Source organism: Lutra lutra, chromosome 10 (genome assembly GCF_902655055.1).
Source record: "Lutra lutra chromosome 10, mLutLut1.2, whole genome shotgun sequence".
Taxonomy (NCBI): domain Eukaryota; kingdom Metazoa; phylum Chordata; class Mammalia; order Carnivora; family Mustelidae; genus Lutra; species Lutra lutra.
This window is the reverse complement of record NC_062287.1, coordinates 72,265,838-72,278,856: the sequence shown is the minus strand read 5'-3', so window position 1 is coordinate 72,278,856 and position 13,019 is coordinate 72,265,838. Positions and strand designations below refer to the sequence as shown.

Sequence of the window (13,019 nt, the reverse complement as noted above, 5' to 3'; positions counted from 1 at the left end):
GAGAGGCAAGGCCAGGCCGATGGCAGCCTTCGAGGCCCTGGGAGAGGGGGGTGCCATGCTCCGTCTCCACGGAGGGCAGAAGAGGCACCAGGCTGACATGCCAGGGCACGAGGGTTTGTGTCCATTGTGCAGAGAAACTTCCTCACTGGAAGGAAGAGCCAGATCGAGATAGGTTTGAAAAAGGCATGGAAGCTGTTTGTCTGGCTGTCTGTCCTGGGTTACCTGGGGAAATAGGACAAGCTCATCGGAGCAGGCTGGAGGCAGGAGACTGGCAGAGGTAGGTCTCCTTTCTAGACCTGTGGTGCCTCTCCATAGACATGGTGGGGGGTTCTGAGAGCAGAAGGGACCATGGGAAGGCGGGGAGGGGCTCAGGAGAACTGGGGCTGGGGTCCACTCACCACGGGGTGACAGATCTCAAACACCTCGCTGAGCAGGATGCTGCACTCCTTTCTGGCAAATGGTTCTCGGAGAGGATTCAGGACACATGTGTCCCAGGGGTCAAGGGTGTCTGGGCACTGCAAGGCAAAGGCAGGGCTGTTGATCTCTCTACCCCCACAACGCCTGGTGCCTCATGTGGCGGACAGACTCTTAGCATAGCCCCGTGATCCCCTGACTCTTGAGGTTTACGTCCTTGTATAATCCCCTCCCCTTGAGAGTGGGAAGGACCCATGACTTGCTTCAAACAGACAAAAGAAAGAAGTGGTGGGATGGACGCAGTTAAGTGTATGTGACAGCGTTTTCATGTTACATAAGACGATAGATCCCATCTCCCTGGAGTCTCCCCCTTAATGGCTGGGAGGAAGCAAGCAGCCATGGAGGGGACTCTCACATGGTGGGAATGGTGGGTGCTCCCTAGGAGCTGAGGATCCTCTCTGGCCGTCAGCTAGCAAAAATGCGGAAGCTCTCCTCTCTGCTTCTCTAAAATGGCAGTAGGTAGAGCACGCTCCCCTGAGGCTACAAGAAGAGCGTTGTCCCAACTCAGGATTACACTGGGCTCCAAGCCATGACTGTTCCCTGATCCCGGTCTATATAAGCTCATCTTCATCTACTCCCCAACAGAGAATTAGGCACCTAGGATGACTCTGTGAAAGGCACATACGTAACACTCATATGACCACTCTCTGCTGCTGGACCCACGGCAGACATAACTAATCAATCGCAGATCTTCTTCTAGCCGAGCTTGTTGTGAGTCTCAAGTATTTCTCAACACAGCTTCCCAGGCCACCTCTTCTGACTGATCAGAGTTGTCACAAGAGATTAAATCCGGTGTCCATCCCTCTCCTGGCACAGTTCCTTCAGAGGACCACGGAGAAGGTGGAACCTAGTCAAGCTCACCCAACAAGTCCCTGGATGGCCCAAGACAAGAACCTAGGTCTCTCACTCTCGGCTCAGTGCTGTTTTCCCCCATAGCGCACAACTCGGGGGCCTCAGCCATCTCCCAAACCCCAGGGACATCCTCCACATTTCCGCCTCTGCTAAAGTTGTCCTCCCTCTCAGAGGCCTTCTCTCTGATACACGCATCTTTCCAAATATAGCCTTTAAGTACCAATCTTTCCTACCTCCTTCAGGAAGCCTGCTCTGACTGCCTCAGTCCACATGGGTCTCTTGTGGACTCTTCTCTGGACCGACCGAGTGCCAGGCACTTGGGGGCACAGAGATGGCTGAGATGGTCTTGTTCAAACAAACCTCATCTTTCCTAGTAAGTAAGTGGTCGTCTCTCCTCGGACAAAGACTTTTTCTCCTCCTCAGCCCCCCACCCTCCCAGGAGGGCTTAATCCAAGCCACAGGTGCAGCCTGGTTTGTGAGATGGGTGGTACATGCCCTTGGGCCACAGAACAGAGTCGAAGGCCTCTGGGTCAGAGGCCGGGAGAGCCGTTGCATGAGCAGTCCCACTCCCACCAGTGTCCCTGACCTGGGGCCAGGTCCCCTCGGTCCAGCCGGGGCCCATCTGAGCAAGGGAGGAAGCCAGCCTAGGGAAGTTTACCTCGACTGCAGCCCAACTACTGCCAAACTCCTGGGGGTTTGTTAACTCTAAATTCTCCGGAGTCCTCATCTCATTGATGGTTTTTAAGTCGAAGTTCCCACACAGTCCCGCCAACTGGCCCTGAAAGAAGAGAGGACACCGCAGTCACCTTCAGGAACATGAGGGATGAGCGGTTGTCGTGAGCCCGGGAGTCCATCACAAACCCGAAGCAACTTCTGGGGCCACGATGTAAAGAGGGATAGGAGAAGAGTCAGAGGAGAAGGGCACAGTGTGGGGTGGGGGCAGACAGGGAGGGAGGCATGATATTCCTGGCTCCTCAGTGAGGGGACAGCTCATGCAAGGATGCCTGGTGACCTGGGTCAGCCCCAGGTAGGAGCAGAAGGCCCTGGGAAGGTCATTGCTCATGCAAGTACCTGCCACTGTGGCCCCGCCTGGATGTGCACTGTGGTTCTCTGGTCCCATAAGAGGGTGATGTGCTCCCTTGGGAAATGCACTAGTGTGAAAAACCCCGCTTGCCACGTGTGGACCTCCTGCTTCTCATCCAGGAAGCTCTCAGGACTCTAGAGGGACAGAGATGGTCATTCCTGAGGCTGAGTGTCCCCCAACACCTCGGTCAGGTTCCCAGCTCCAGAAACATGCCTCCCTCACACTCTGACATTGACCACTCTGTTTTTGACTCTGACCAAGGAGTTCAGTCAGGGCTGCTGACTTACCAGCCCCAAGGAAGGGTCCCCAGCCCTCTTCTGCCCCAGCCCCTACTAATATACAGACTGTTTGTGCAACCTGAACCCGCACTGGGCCTTACAGGACTTCCTGAGTCGTCATCAAAGATAAGGAGAGAGTTCCCGACATTGATGGAAATAAACTTCCTGCAGATGAAGCCAGAGCTGTAGCAGTCTATGTTCTCAACAATCACGGAGAAACTGAGGTCTGACATGCTCTGGGGAGAAGATAAGGGAGTTCAGTAAAGGCAGGGAGAGACAAGAGCCTGCGGACAGGCCCAGAGGTAGTGGGACATGGACTCTGATGTGGTTTCCAATCCACTTACAGTTCTTACTAACTGTGTGACTTTGGGCAATGTACTCCAGTTCTCCGAAGCTCAATTTCACTGTTGGGTGCCTAGTGCTGTGCTTAGCATGTACTCATCTCCAAAAAGTATCTGACAGAGGGAGGGAGGGAGGAAGGAAGGGATGGATGGATGGATGGCTATATAATGGGGATGGCTGGTGCTGACAGGGGTATAGGGCAGGGGTACTGTCTTATATACACGAGGACAATATTGTAAGCCTTTTTGCAGGGCAAATTGCAAGCACCAAATAACATCTTATGTGTATGCAGCTTTTTATGGCAATTCCATTATAAGATTCTAGAGATACATGCACAAAAGTATTCATTTAAATTATCAGCAACAATCTAAATGTCTGTCAATGGGGGGATAATAAGACAAACTAGAGCGTGCTCTCTCTGTAGAATTTTACAGAAAGAAGAAAAAGAAGGATGTACTGGTAGTACAATGACTAAGGTATCTGGTATAAAGTGAATAAAGCAAATTGCAGAATCCTGAACAAAGTACGTGTGTGCTTGTGTGTCTGTCTGTCTCATGGAACAAAATCTTAAAGGACTCGCACCAAACTGTTATGAGCAGGGAATGGGAACAGAAGAGCTGTGAAGGGAAACATTTATTTTTAATATATGCTTCTATATTATTTTAAATATCAGTGCAGAGCATGCATTATCTTTGAAATTTAAAAATTAAAATAGGTTCAATTATCTGTCTTTCGGAGTTACAGAAATTATGTGAAAGACTGCCATACTGTGCCTTCCACATAGCTAGGACTCATTCCATAAAAGGTCTGTCATTATTATTACTGTCACTATTATATAATGAGACAGGCCCTTAGCAAAATCAGGGTCCCCTGGGTGTGTCTCTCCCACCTGCCTTGTTGGTACCCCTTTTCTAGAGGATCCTGCCTCTACTGTGCCCCCCACCCCAAATCACCATCCCTTTTCCTTCACCAGAAGCTGATGGATTTTGCATACCGAACCTCCCAAGATTTCTTGGTTCAAACCTGACACTGGCTCTGCCACCGCCCAGTGGGGTGACCTCAGGCAAGACACCCAACTCCCCTAAGCCTAAGTTGCTCCCTCTATAACATGAGGTAGGAAACTCTACTTCGTAGGGTTGCTGTGAGAATTAAGTAAAGGAATCCATGAGATTGGCTCAGGAGACCACCAGGCATACAATAAAAGCTCAAAAAACATGAGATCCTATTACAGACAGGAAAAGCCTTGGGACCCAGTGGGGCAAGGCTGTAACTGGTGAGCTCTGTCTAGCCCTGAGCCTGCCCCTCAACACTTCCTTCAGTCTCTAGGTAGCCCTACCCCCAGGCTTAGATCCCTCCATCTGCCCCATTAGGCATCAGACTGGAGTCTAGAACGTCACCCTGCCGGACAGGTCCTCGGCTTCAGCTGCCCCGGGTTCCCACACAGCCGGCTGGGCAGACACATCCGGGAGCTCACCTTGACCAGGTGCACTTTGCATGCCCCCACGAAGTCGAACGGGAGCCCATCGAATGTGCGGTAGTGCCGGTCTCCATAGGCTGTGCAGGTGGACGCACAGGGATGGAGTGCACACAGGAACGAGCCCCGCTGGCACACACTGAAACACAAGGGCCCAGAACAGCTCACAGGGCCCATGCCACACACGCTTGGAATATCCACGCCAGAGCCCTTGCCTATATGCCTATTCTGTGCCTCCGGCCTGGGGGGGTCACAAACACCATCGACCTCCAACAGAAGCAGAAGGTCACAAAACCACATTTGTGTAAACATTTACAAAAATGCCCCCCAGATTTCTATGCATACCCTTGTATATATACACATATCCCTGTATGGCACACAAACACACAACGTCAGTATGAACATGGGGGAAGGGGGAGCGCTGGTTGGAGCTCACGATCATGCTTCTTATATCCATCCTCATCCCCAGCCAAAAGCAGAGCCTGAACAGTCCCCTCACTTACCAGGTATGGCAGGGGGACATGACCTGGTCCCCGGGGAAATACTCCTTCCCCCTCCAAGTGCATGGGCAATCCTCTGGCAGGAAACATGCGTCCCCGTGTCTGAGTAAGCTGTGGGGACACAGCAAGCAGGTGGTCAAGCCAACATGCTTCCAATTTCTGCCATTTATGGGGGACCCTGACTCCACATGGCTACCATAGGGCGGCTCTCAGCATTTGCTCCAGAAGAAACTGACCATGTGCCCACCTACCATCCTGCTGCTGCCCAGAGCAGATCAGAGATACCTTGGTAACTGGAAAAAAACAAAAACTTGGCCCACCTTGGAAGCCTCTGCCATCCATCAGGAAGCAAGGCTCAGCTCTACCAGCCACATCCCCCTCAGTTAGGCTGGATGCCAGTTACCCCTTAGGCACTAGCTGTACATTAATAAACAGATAATGAACATGGGCATTGGCCCTCCATGAGCAACCAGCAGACCTGCACTAAAAAGAAACATTAGGGATGCCTGGGTGACTCAGTTAGTTAGGGGTCTGACTCTTGATTTCAGCTCAGGTTAGGATCTCAGGGTCCTGAGATCGAGCCCCTCACTGGGTTCTGCACTGGACATGGAGCCTGCTTAAGATTCTCTCTCTCCCACTCCCTCTGCCCTTCGCCCACCCTGCTTACATGCACGCCCTCTCTCTCTCTCTCAGAAAAAAGAAAGATGTTAAAGAAAGCTTTTCAGGGGCGCCTGGGTGGCTCAGTGGGTTAAAGCCTCTGCCTTCAGCTCAGGTCATGATCCCAGGGCCCTGGGATCGAGCCCTGCATCAGGCTCTCTGCTCAGCAGGGAACCTGCTTCCTCCTCTCTCTCTGCCTGCCTCTCTGCCTACTTGTGATCTCTGTCTGTCAAATAAATAAATAAATAAAATCTTAAAAAAAAAAAAAAGAAAGCTTTTCAAGAAGATGGAAACTCATTCATATGAAGGAATGAAGAGCTCTAAAAATAGAAAATATGTTGGTAAATAATTCTGGAAATTGCTTCTTAATTTCTCTGAGAGATAATGGAGCATTTAGAACAAGGTTAATATCAATGAATTGTGAGGTTTACAAAATACATAGAAATAAAATGTATGAGAATAATAGCACAAAGGACAAGACGTAAGTAAATGAAAGTATACTGGCACAAGTGTTCTACAGAAAGTGGTAAAATATTAATTCACAGTAGACTGATAAATGAAAGATACATATTGTTATCTCTAGAAAAAACACGAAAAATGCCAAGATATGTAGTTAAAATGAAATAAAGGAAATAAAATGGAATGTTAAAAAATAACTCCCCAAAAGGCAGAAAAGACAAAAAAAATAAAAAAAACAACCCCAATAAAACAGATTTTTTTTCAAAAAAAAAAAAAAAGAGAGAGAGAGAGACAAACAGATAACAAATAACAAGATGGTATATTAAATCAAATCCAATTACATTAAATCAAAATGTATAAACTCTTCAATTGAAAAGATAGAAACTATAACATTGGCTGAAAAAGCAAGACCCAACTGCATTCTGTTTACAAAAGACACAACTGAAATATAAAGGCAAAGAAACATTAAAAGTAAAGTTATAGGAAAAAATGCCATGTAAACACCAGTTATAAGGAAGATGGAGTGGATTTATTAACATCAGACAAAGCAGACTTCAAGCCAAGTAGCATTAACAGAAATAGGAGGGATAGTTCATGACAACAAAAGAGTCCATTTATCAAGAGAACATAACAGTTTTGAATGGGCATGTACCAAATAACAAAGCTTAAAAATGCCCCTCTAGTAATATTTCTAAATAACTCATGGGTCAAAGAATAAATCAAAAAGGAAATTAGAAAAGATTACAACAAAGATAATGAAAACACATGGTATAAAAATTTGTAGAGTGAGGGGCACCTGGGTGGCTCAGTGGGTTAAAGCCTCTGCCTTCAGCTCAGGTCATGATCCCAGGGTCCTGGGATAGAGCCCCACATCGGGCTCTCCGCTCTGCGGGGAGCCTGTTTCCTCCTCTCTCTCTGCCTGCCTCTCTGCCTACTTGTGATCTCTGTCTGTCAAATAAATAAATAAAATCTTTAAAAAAAAATTTGTAGAGTGAGCTAAAGCAGTGCTTATGGAAAAATTTATGGCTTTAAATGCTTATACTAGAAATAACAATTTAACAAACGTAAGAGCAAATTAAATCCAAAGTAAGTAGTAGGAAGAAAATAAAGATTAGAACAGAAATCAGCGAAACAGAAAACCATAGGAAAAAAAAATCAATGGAACCAGAGTAGGGTCTTTGAAAACACCAATAAAATTGACAACCCCCTGCCTAGACTGGATAATAAGAAAAGAGAAAGACCTCAAATTACCAATATCAGGAGAAAAGAGAAAAAATCATTGCAGGTCCTACAGATATTAAAAGGAAAATAAAGAAATGCTTTAATGATGTAAAGCCAATGAATTTGACAACTTAGATGGAATGGACAGCAAAGACATCAAATACCTATGAGTAAATTCAATAATATATGTGCAAAGCCTTTCCATGAAAAGTACAGAACACTGCTGAGAGAAATTAAAGGAGACCCAATAAATGGAATGATGCCATATTTGTGCATTGGTGGACATGCTAGAGTGAAGATGCCAGCTCTCGTCAAACTGACTTCTAGATTCAACACAGAACCAATCAAAATCCCAGAGGCTTTTCTATAGAAATTCTCTAAACTTACATGGAAATGCAAAGACCTAGGAGTGTCCAAAAATCCTGAAAAAGAACAAAGTTGGAGCACTATCACTTTCTGATTTCAAGACTTAACATAAACTTCAGAAATCAAGACTGTGTGATACTGGCCTAAAGACAGACAAAGAGATTAATGGTACAGAATAGAGAGTCTTAAAATAGACCCACATTTAAAGAGTCAATTGATTTTTTTTTAACAGAGGGACCGAAGCAATTCAATAAGGAGAGAAAAGTCTTTTATTAAAATGGGGCTAAAACTGCAGGATAGCCATCAGAAAAAAGTAAAATGAAATTTGACTCCATTCTACAATATAGAATCATTTCAGGTAGATTATAGATCCAATGTAAAAGCCAAAACTGTAAAGCTACCAGAGGAAAACATCAGAGAATGTCTTTGTGGCCTTGGAATTGTAACTACTGAGGACATGGAGAACACTGATCCTAAAGGAGAAAAATAATAGATTAGATGTAATCAAAATTTAAAACTTCTGCTCATCAAAAGTTTTTAGGCTTATTAAGATATATTAAGTAAATAGATAGACAAACCACAGGCAGGGAGAAAATATTTGCAATGTATATATTTGATGAGGAAAGAACTCTAACTCAATTTAAGATGATTTATTTATTTATTTGACAGCCAGAGATCACAAGTAGGCAGAGAAACAGGCAGAGAGAGAGAGGAGGAAGCAGGCTCCCCACTGAGCAGTGAGCCTGATGTGGAGCTCAATCCCAGGACCCTGGGATCATGACCTGAGCGGAAAGCAGAGGCTTTAACCCACTGAGCCACCCAGGTGCCCCTCTAACTCAATTTAAAGAAAATAGCCAACCAAATAAGATATGGGCAAAAGACTTGAAAGGACACTTCACAAAGGAAGATATACAAATGGCCAAAAAACACATGAAAAGGTACTCATTGTCATTAGGGAAAATTACCAGTTAAAATTGCATATTAAAATTACAAATTAAAATAATAAGAAAACACAACAAGCAACGAGTACCTTTCATGGGTACCTATACATGAGCACTCAAATTTGTCAAAGCTTAGCAAACTGTATGCTTAGCAGCTACACATTTCACTGTTTATAAATTATGCCTCACTTTAAAGAAATTTAAAAGGGAAAAAAAGCAGTGAAGCATCACAAGTTGACTAGAAGCTGTATAATTAGGGAAGCCACCATTTTGTTGGGGGAACTCCTAAATGTCAGCTTCTATAGATTTTTTTTTTCTCTTGGCCCAGCCCAATTTCAAGAGAAGAACCCTTTTCATCTCCAACCTAGGAGGCAGAAGCTTCAATGCCCCTATTGAGGGATCCAAGCTGCTGAAGAGGGCTGGGGTCCCACTAGGTTTTCATTTAATCTCCCTGTTTTCACTCTGCATCTCATCCCTCCTGGTGCTCCTGAGATCAAAATCTCTGATGTGGTTGGTTTCTGCAGAAACTTTTACCATCTTTCTCCTGCTGGGTGGGGTTAGGGCAGTTGTGTGACCCCAGGGCCTGGGGGAGGAGGCCTGGGGGGTTGACAGCTCCTTACACAGACTTGATGGGATATCCTCCTGTCTCCTTCCCACCACCCCACCTTCTGAGATGCCTGGAGCCTCCTGTCCCTGAAGCTGTCAACACAACATAGGTTGTTTTCCTTGGCCTCCTCTTCTGCAAGCAGTAGCTGTCAATGGCGGCTCTGCAAGGTCAGTTTCCACACATCCACCCTTGCTCGTTCTTCAAAAACTATTGACCCATCTTGTGCCATTGTCATTCCCATGCCTGGCCTCTTTGTCCCTGGGGACTCACAGGGTTTTTTTGTTTTGTTTTGTTTTTACTCCATTACCAGCATTTTATTGTGGGAAGAAGCAGGAAAAAACCCAAGTGTTTAATCCACTGTTTTCCCTGAAGCCACTTAACCTTCCTAAGCCCCTTGTTTTTCAAGTGTGAAACAGGGGTAATGACGCCTTCTTCAAGGTCATTATGAGAATTTCGTTACAGACCTGGGCACACTGCCTAGCACTTAGTAGATACACAATAAATATTGGTTTCTTGTCCCTCCTCTACCCATAATTGCATCAGCCACCAACAGTGGGCTGACTCACACCTTCCACCTTGAGCCCAGGCCTTGTCTCTTGCCACCTCCTGAGGGGTCTTTCCTGCTGCGCACCATTCACTGGTCCTTCCTGGCCCTATGCAGTCCTGCTTCAGTCCCTGAGCACCTGCTGTATGCCCACCCCAGAGAGAAGCTTTGGCCTCTGTCCTCAAGGGGCTCGTAGTCAGTGGAGCAGCCTCTCCTGATCTGTTAAGGGATCCTCTCACTTCAGGGTCCCCTCAGGGGTCATCTGCAAATGCACGGCATCCAAATGAGGAAGACAGTGCTTGTCTGCTCACAGGTAGTGCTTACTCTGTGCTGTTTTACAAATGAGGAAACTGAGACTCAAGGAAGTTATTAACTCACATAGTAAGTGGAGGAATCAAGATTCAAGCCTGACTCCAGAGTCTGGGCTTACAACCCCTGTACGATACTGCTTAGTGACTCCAGGGCCCTTGGCTCAGCCGCCAGCCCCTCCGGGCAGGAGTCATGGGCCCTCATTGTACACAAAAGGCCACGTTCAGGGAGGTCACAGGGACAACCGAGCCCAGCTCTCCCAGTTCCACCTGGCCTCTGTGGCCTTGCTGCCAGGGTTGGTAATGAGCAACCCTCAATTCCTGACCCCAGGGGCTGTGGCTCTCCCTGTCCTCAGAGAGGCAGGCTTATACATGCAAGGCCAGTACCTCAAGAGGCCTTCAATGACAGACATTCCTCACAAGCTCCTCTGGGGCCCATGTGGCAGCCGGTATTGTCCACACCCTGCCAGCTGGGCCTGGGATGCTGTGGCTGCCCTTGCCTGGGAAGGGGAAACTCCTCACACACATGATGACCTCTGTTTAGGGAACCAGACCCCTGGCCTCATGGAGCTGGCATGCTCTGGCTGAAGGGCAGGATCTGGGGTAAGCAGAGCCGGGTTCAAGTCCCGGCTCCTGGGCCACCCACTTCCCTCCACCCTGCCCTTGGCCTCGGTTTCTTCGTCTGCAAGATGAGAGTAATGATCCTTCCTTCCTTTCTCCCAGAGAGGCTCTGAGGTGGAAGGAGGTGATAAGAACAAGTTGTTTAATATACAGTAGCGCTCTCGCTGATTATTCCCTCCCCTTCCCACCCTGACCCCCCCCTCACTCCCCTTGACTGCCAGGCCTGGGCCAGAACTCCCAGCTGACCACCGATCTCTGGTCTGGCTGAAGGACACAGCCCTGGGCCGCCAAGTCGTGGCATCAGGCACCCAGATTCTTCTCAGCCCAGGCCTGAAGCAAGACTAGAGTCGGGAATGAGCCTTAGCAAAGCAGGAAGCCAGGCCCTGGCAGCCCCTTCAGCGTATGGCGCACCCACGAGGCTCGGCCACAACTCTAGCTCATGCAGTGTCTCAGGCACCTGGGAGGGAGACTTTCCACTGGGTGAGCCTTGCTTTTTGGAGTATTACAGGACCCCAGCCTGCCACCTGGGGGGGCCCCCGTTGACCTCCGTGGGGAAAGGGGCTGAGAAGTGAAGCTGGTGTCTCTGCCATGGGCTTCACCCCCCTGGGCCTCTGCAGCAGGCTGCACACCCCATTCAGTGCTTTCACTTCTGTCGCTCGTGTGTTCCCCATGACAGCCTGGTGAGGTGGCAGGCATTATTATTATTACTTCCATTTTAAAGATGAAAACCCTCAGAGAGGTTTGGCCTTTTCCTTATCCCAGGTCATAGAATGGAAAGAAACAGAGTCAGGGAGAATCCACTCGGGGTTGGACCCCACACCACCACTCTTTCTCAGGTCCTGTGCCGGCCATTCCGTGATCACTGGCCAGCTCCGGGCTGGAGCCTCCCTGCATGGCTGTGTCAGGGATTCCCTGCCCCTCCCTCTGCCTTGTGGCCCCTAGCTCTGCCTGCCTTCAGGAGAGCAGGACCCTGCAGTCTAGGTACATACCCTGGGGGGCAGGCACAGCCTGAGAGGCAGGGGCCAAGGGCTGGCACGCTCAGGTTCAGCAGCTGCTGCTCACACGTCCTCTCTCTGCTCAGCTCGGGGTCGGTGTGCAGGTCGCTGCAGTTCACGAAGATCTGGCCCACCGGGCAGGGGGTGGCTGCAGGAGAAGAGGATGGCTGCTGGCAGGAGCTTGGATGCCCAGCGGGATGTTTGGAACACCTGGTCCCAGGGGTGGGCTCCTGGGTGGCAGGGGTGGCTAGGGAGGCCGGGGGACCCAACAACTGGAGGATGAGGGACAGAGGGGCTGTGATGCTTTCAGGGGCATTCCTTGGGTTCCCTTGGGCTGCGGGTGTCACACAAGACAATCACCCCCTCTACCAGCACCAAGAGTGCCACGTCCTCCCCATTGGGGACTGTTCTGGACACTCCACATACACATTCTTACTGAACCCTGCAACAGCTCTGTGAGGTATCACCATCCCCCATTTCCCACCTCATGAAAAGAAGTCACTTCTACTTTCCAAGGCATGATAAGGTGAGAGGACGTGCCCCCAGAGAGACCAGGAGAAGAGCCAGATGAGAAGAGTGATGCAGTGTGAAGGGGTGGCCGGAGGACTTTAAGCAACAGGGAGGTCAATTCCCCATTACCTATGATTCTGTGCCATAAACTCCCTCTCTCTCCCTAAGCCTTCGGTCAAGTGAGCTGTGCACACCTGCACCTTGTGCGACTGATCTTTTTTAGGGAAATCAATAAAGGGGAGGTGAGTTCCATGCCCAGCTTAGGATGGAGCAGAGAGAAAACAGCCACAGGAGATGAGATAGAAGTCCCAAAGGGAAACAATCTGACAAAAAAGAAAATCACAGAATTTTAGGTTATAAACAAAAGAGGAAGCAAAGGCTCAGGGAGGTGAAGTGAGTTACCCAGGGCTGCACAGCTTGCAAACACTGGACTAGGTTTGAACTCAGGGTGGCCAGACTCTGGAGGTCCTGATCCAAGCCATAGGATTACTCTCTGACACTTCTGTGCCAATCCCTGTCTTTAGTGGCCCTCCTCACCACCCCCACTCCCGGCCCCTACTATTCCACCTCCATGTTCCTCACAGACCATGCCTCCCTATTGCCTGGAACAGCCTCAAAGATCCAGGCTGTCCTCCCCATCTCTGTGACCCCCAGGTCTAGCACATGACTCGGCAGACAGTCAGCCTTAGTGGAACGACCAGCAGCTCAGACCGAGGAAACCCAGGACCCAAGGGAGGTCATCTCTGCTGGCTGCCCCTGAGGGAGACGGTCTCAGCCTCTCCTTCT

General features: G+C 48.7%; 1 protein-coding gene across 1 annotated transcript in view; it reads right to left on the bottom strand.

Moving 5' to 3' along the window:
- OTOG (otogelin) overlaps positions 1 to 13,019 on the bottom strand; it is a 77,603-nt gene that overhangs the window by 37,160 nt on the left and 27,424 nt on the right. The window contains 7 exon segments of the mRNA XM_047693323.1: positions 399 to 515; positions 1,985 to 2,104; positions 2,398 to 2,544; positions 2,790 to 2,924; positions 4,505 to 4,643; positions 5,008 to 5,115; positions 11,718 to 11,871. Of these exon segments, the coding sequence (XP_047549279.1) occupies positions 399 to 515; positions 1,985 to 2,104; positions 2,398 to 2,544; positions 2,790 to 2,924; positions 4,505 to 4,643; positions 5,008 to 5,115; positions 11,718 to 11,871 (920 nt within the window).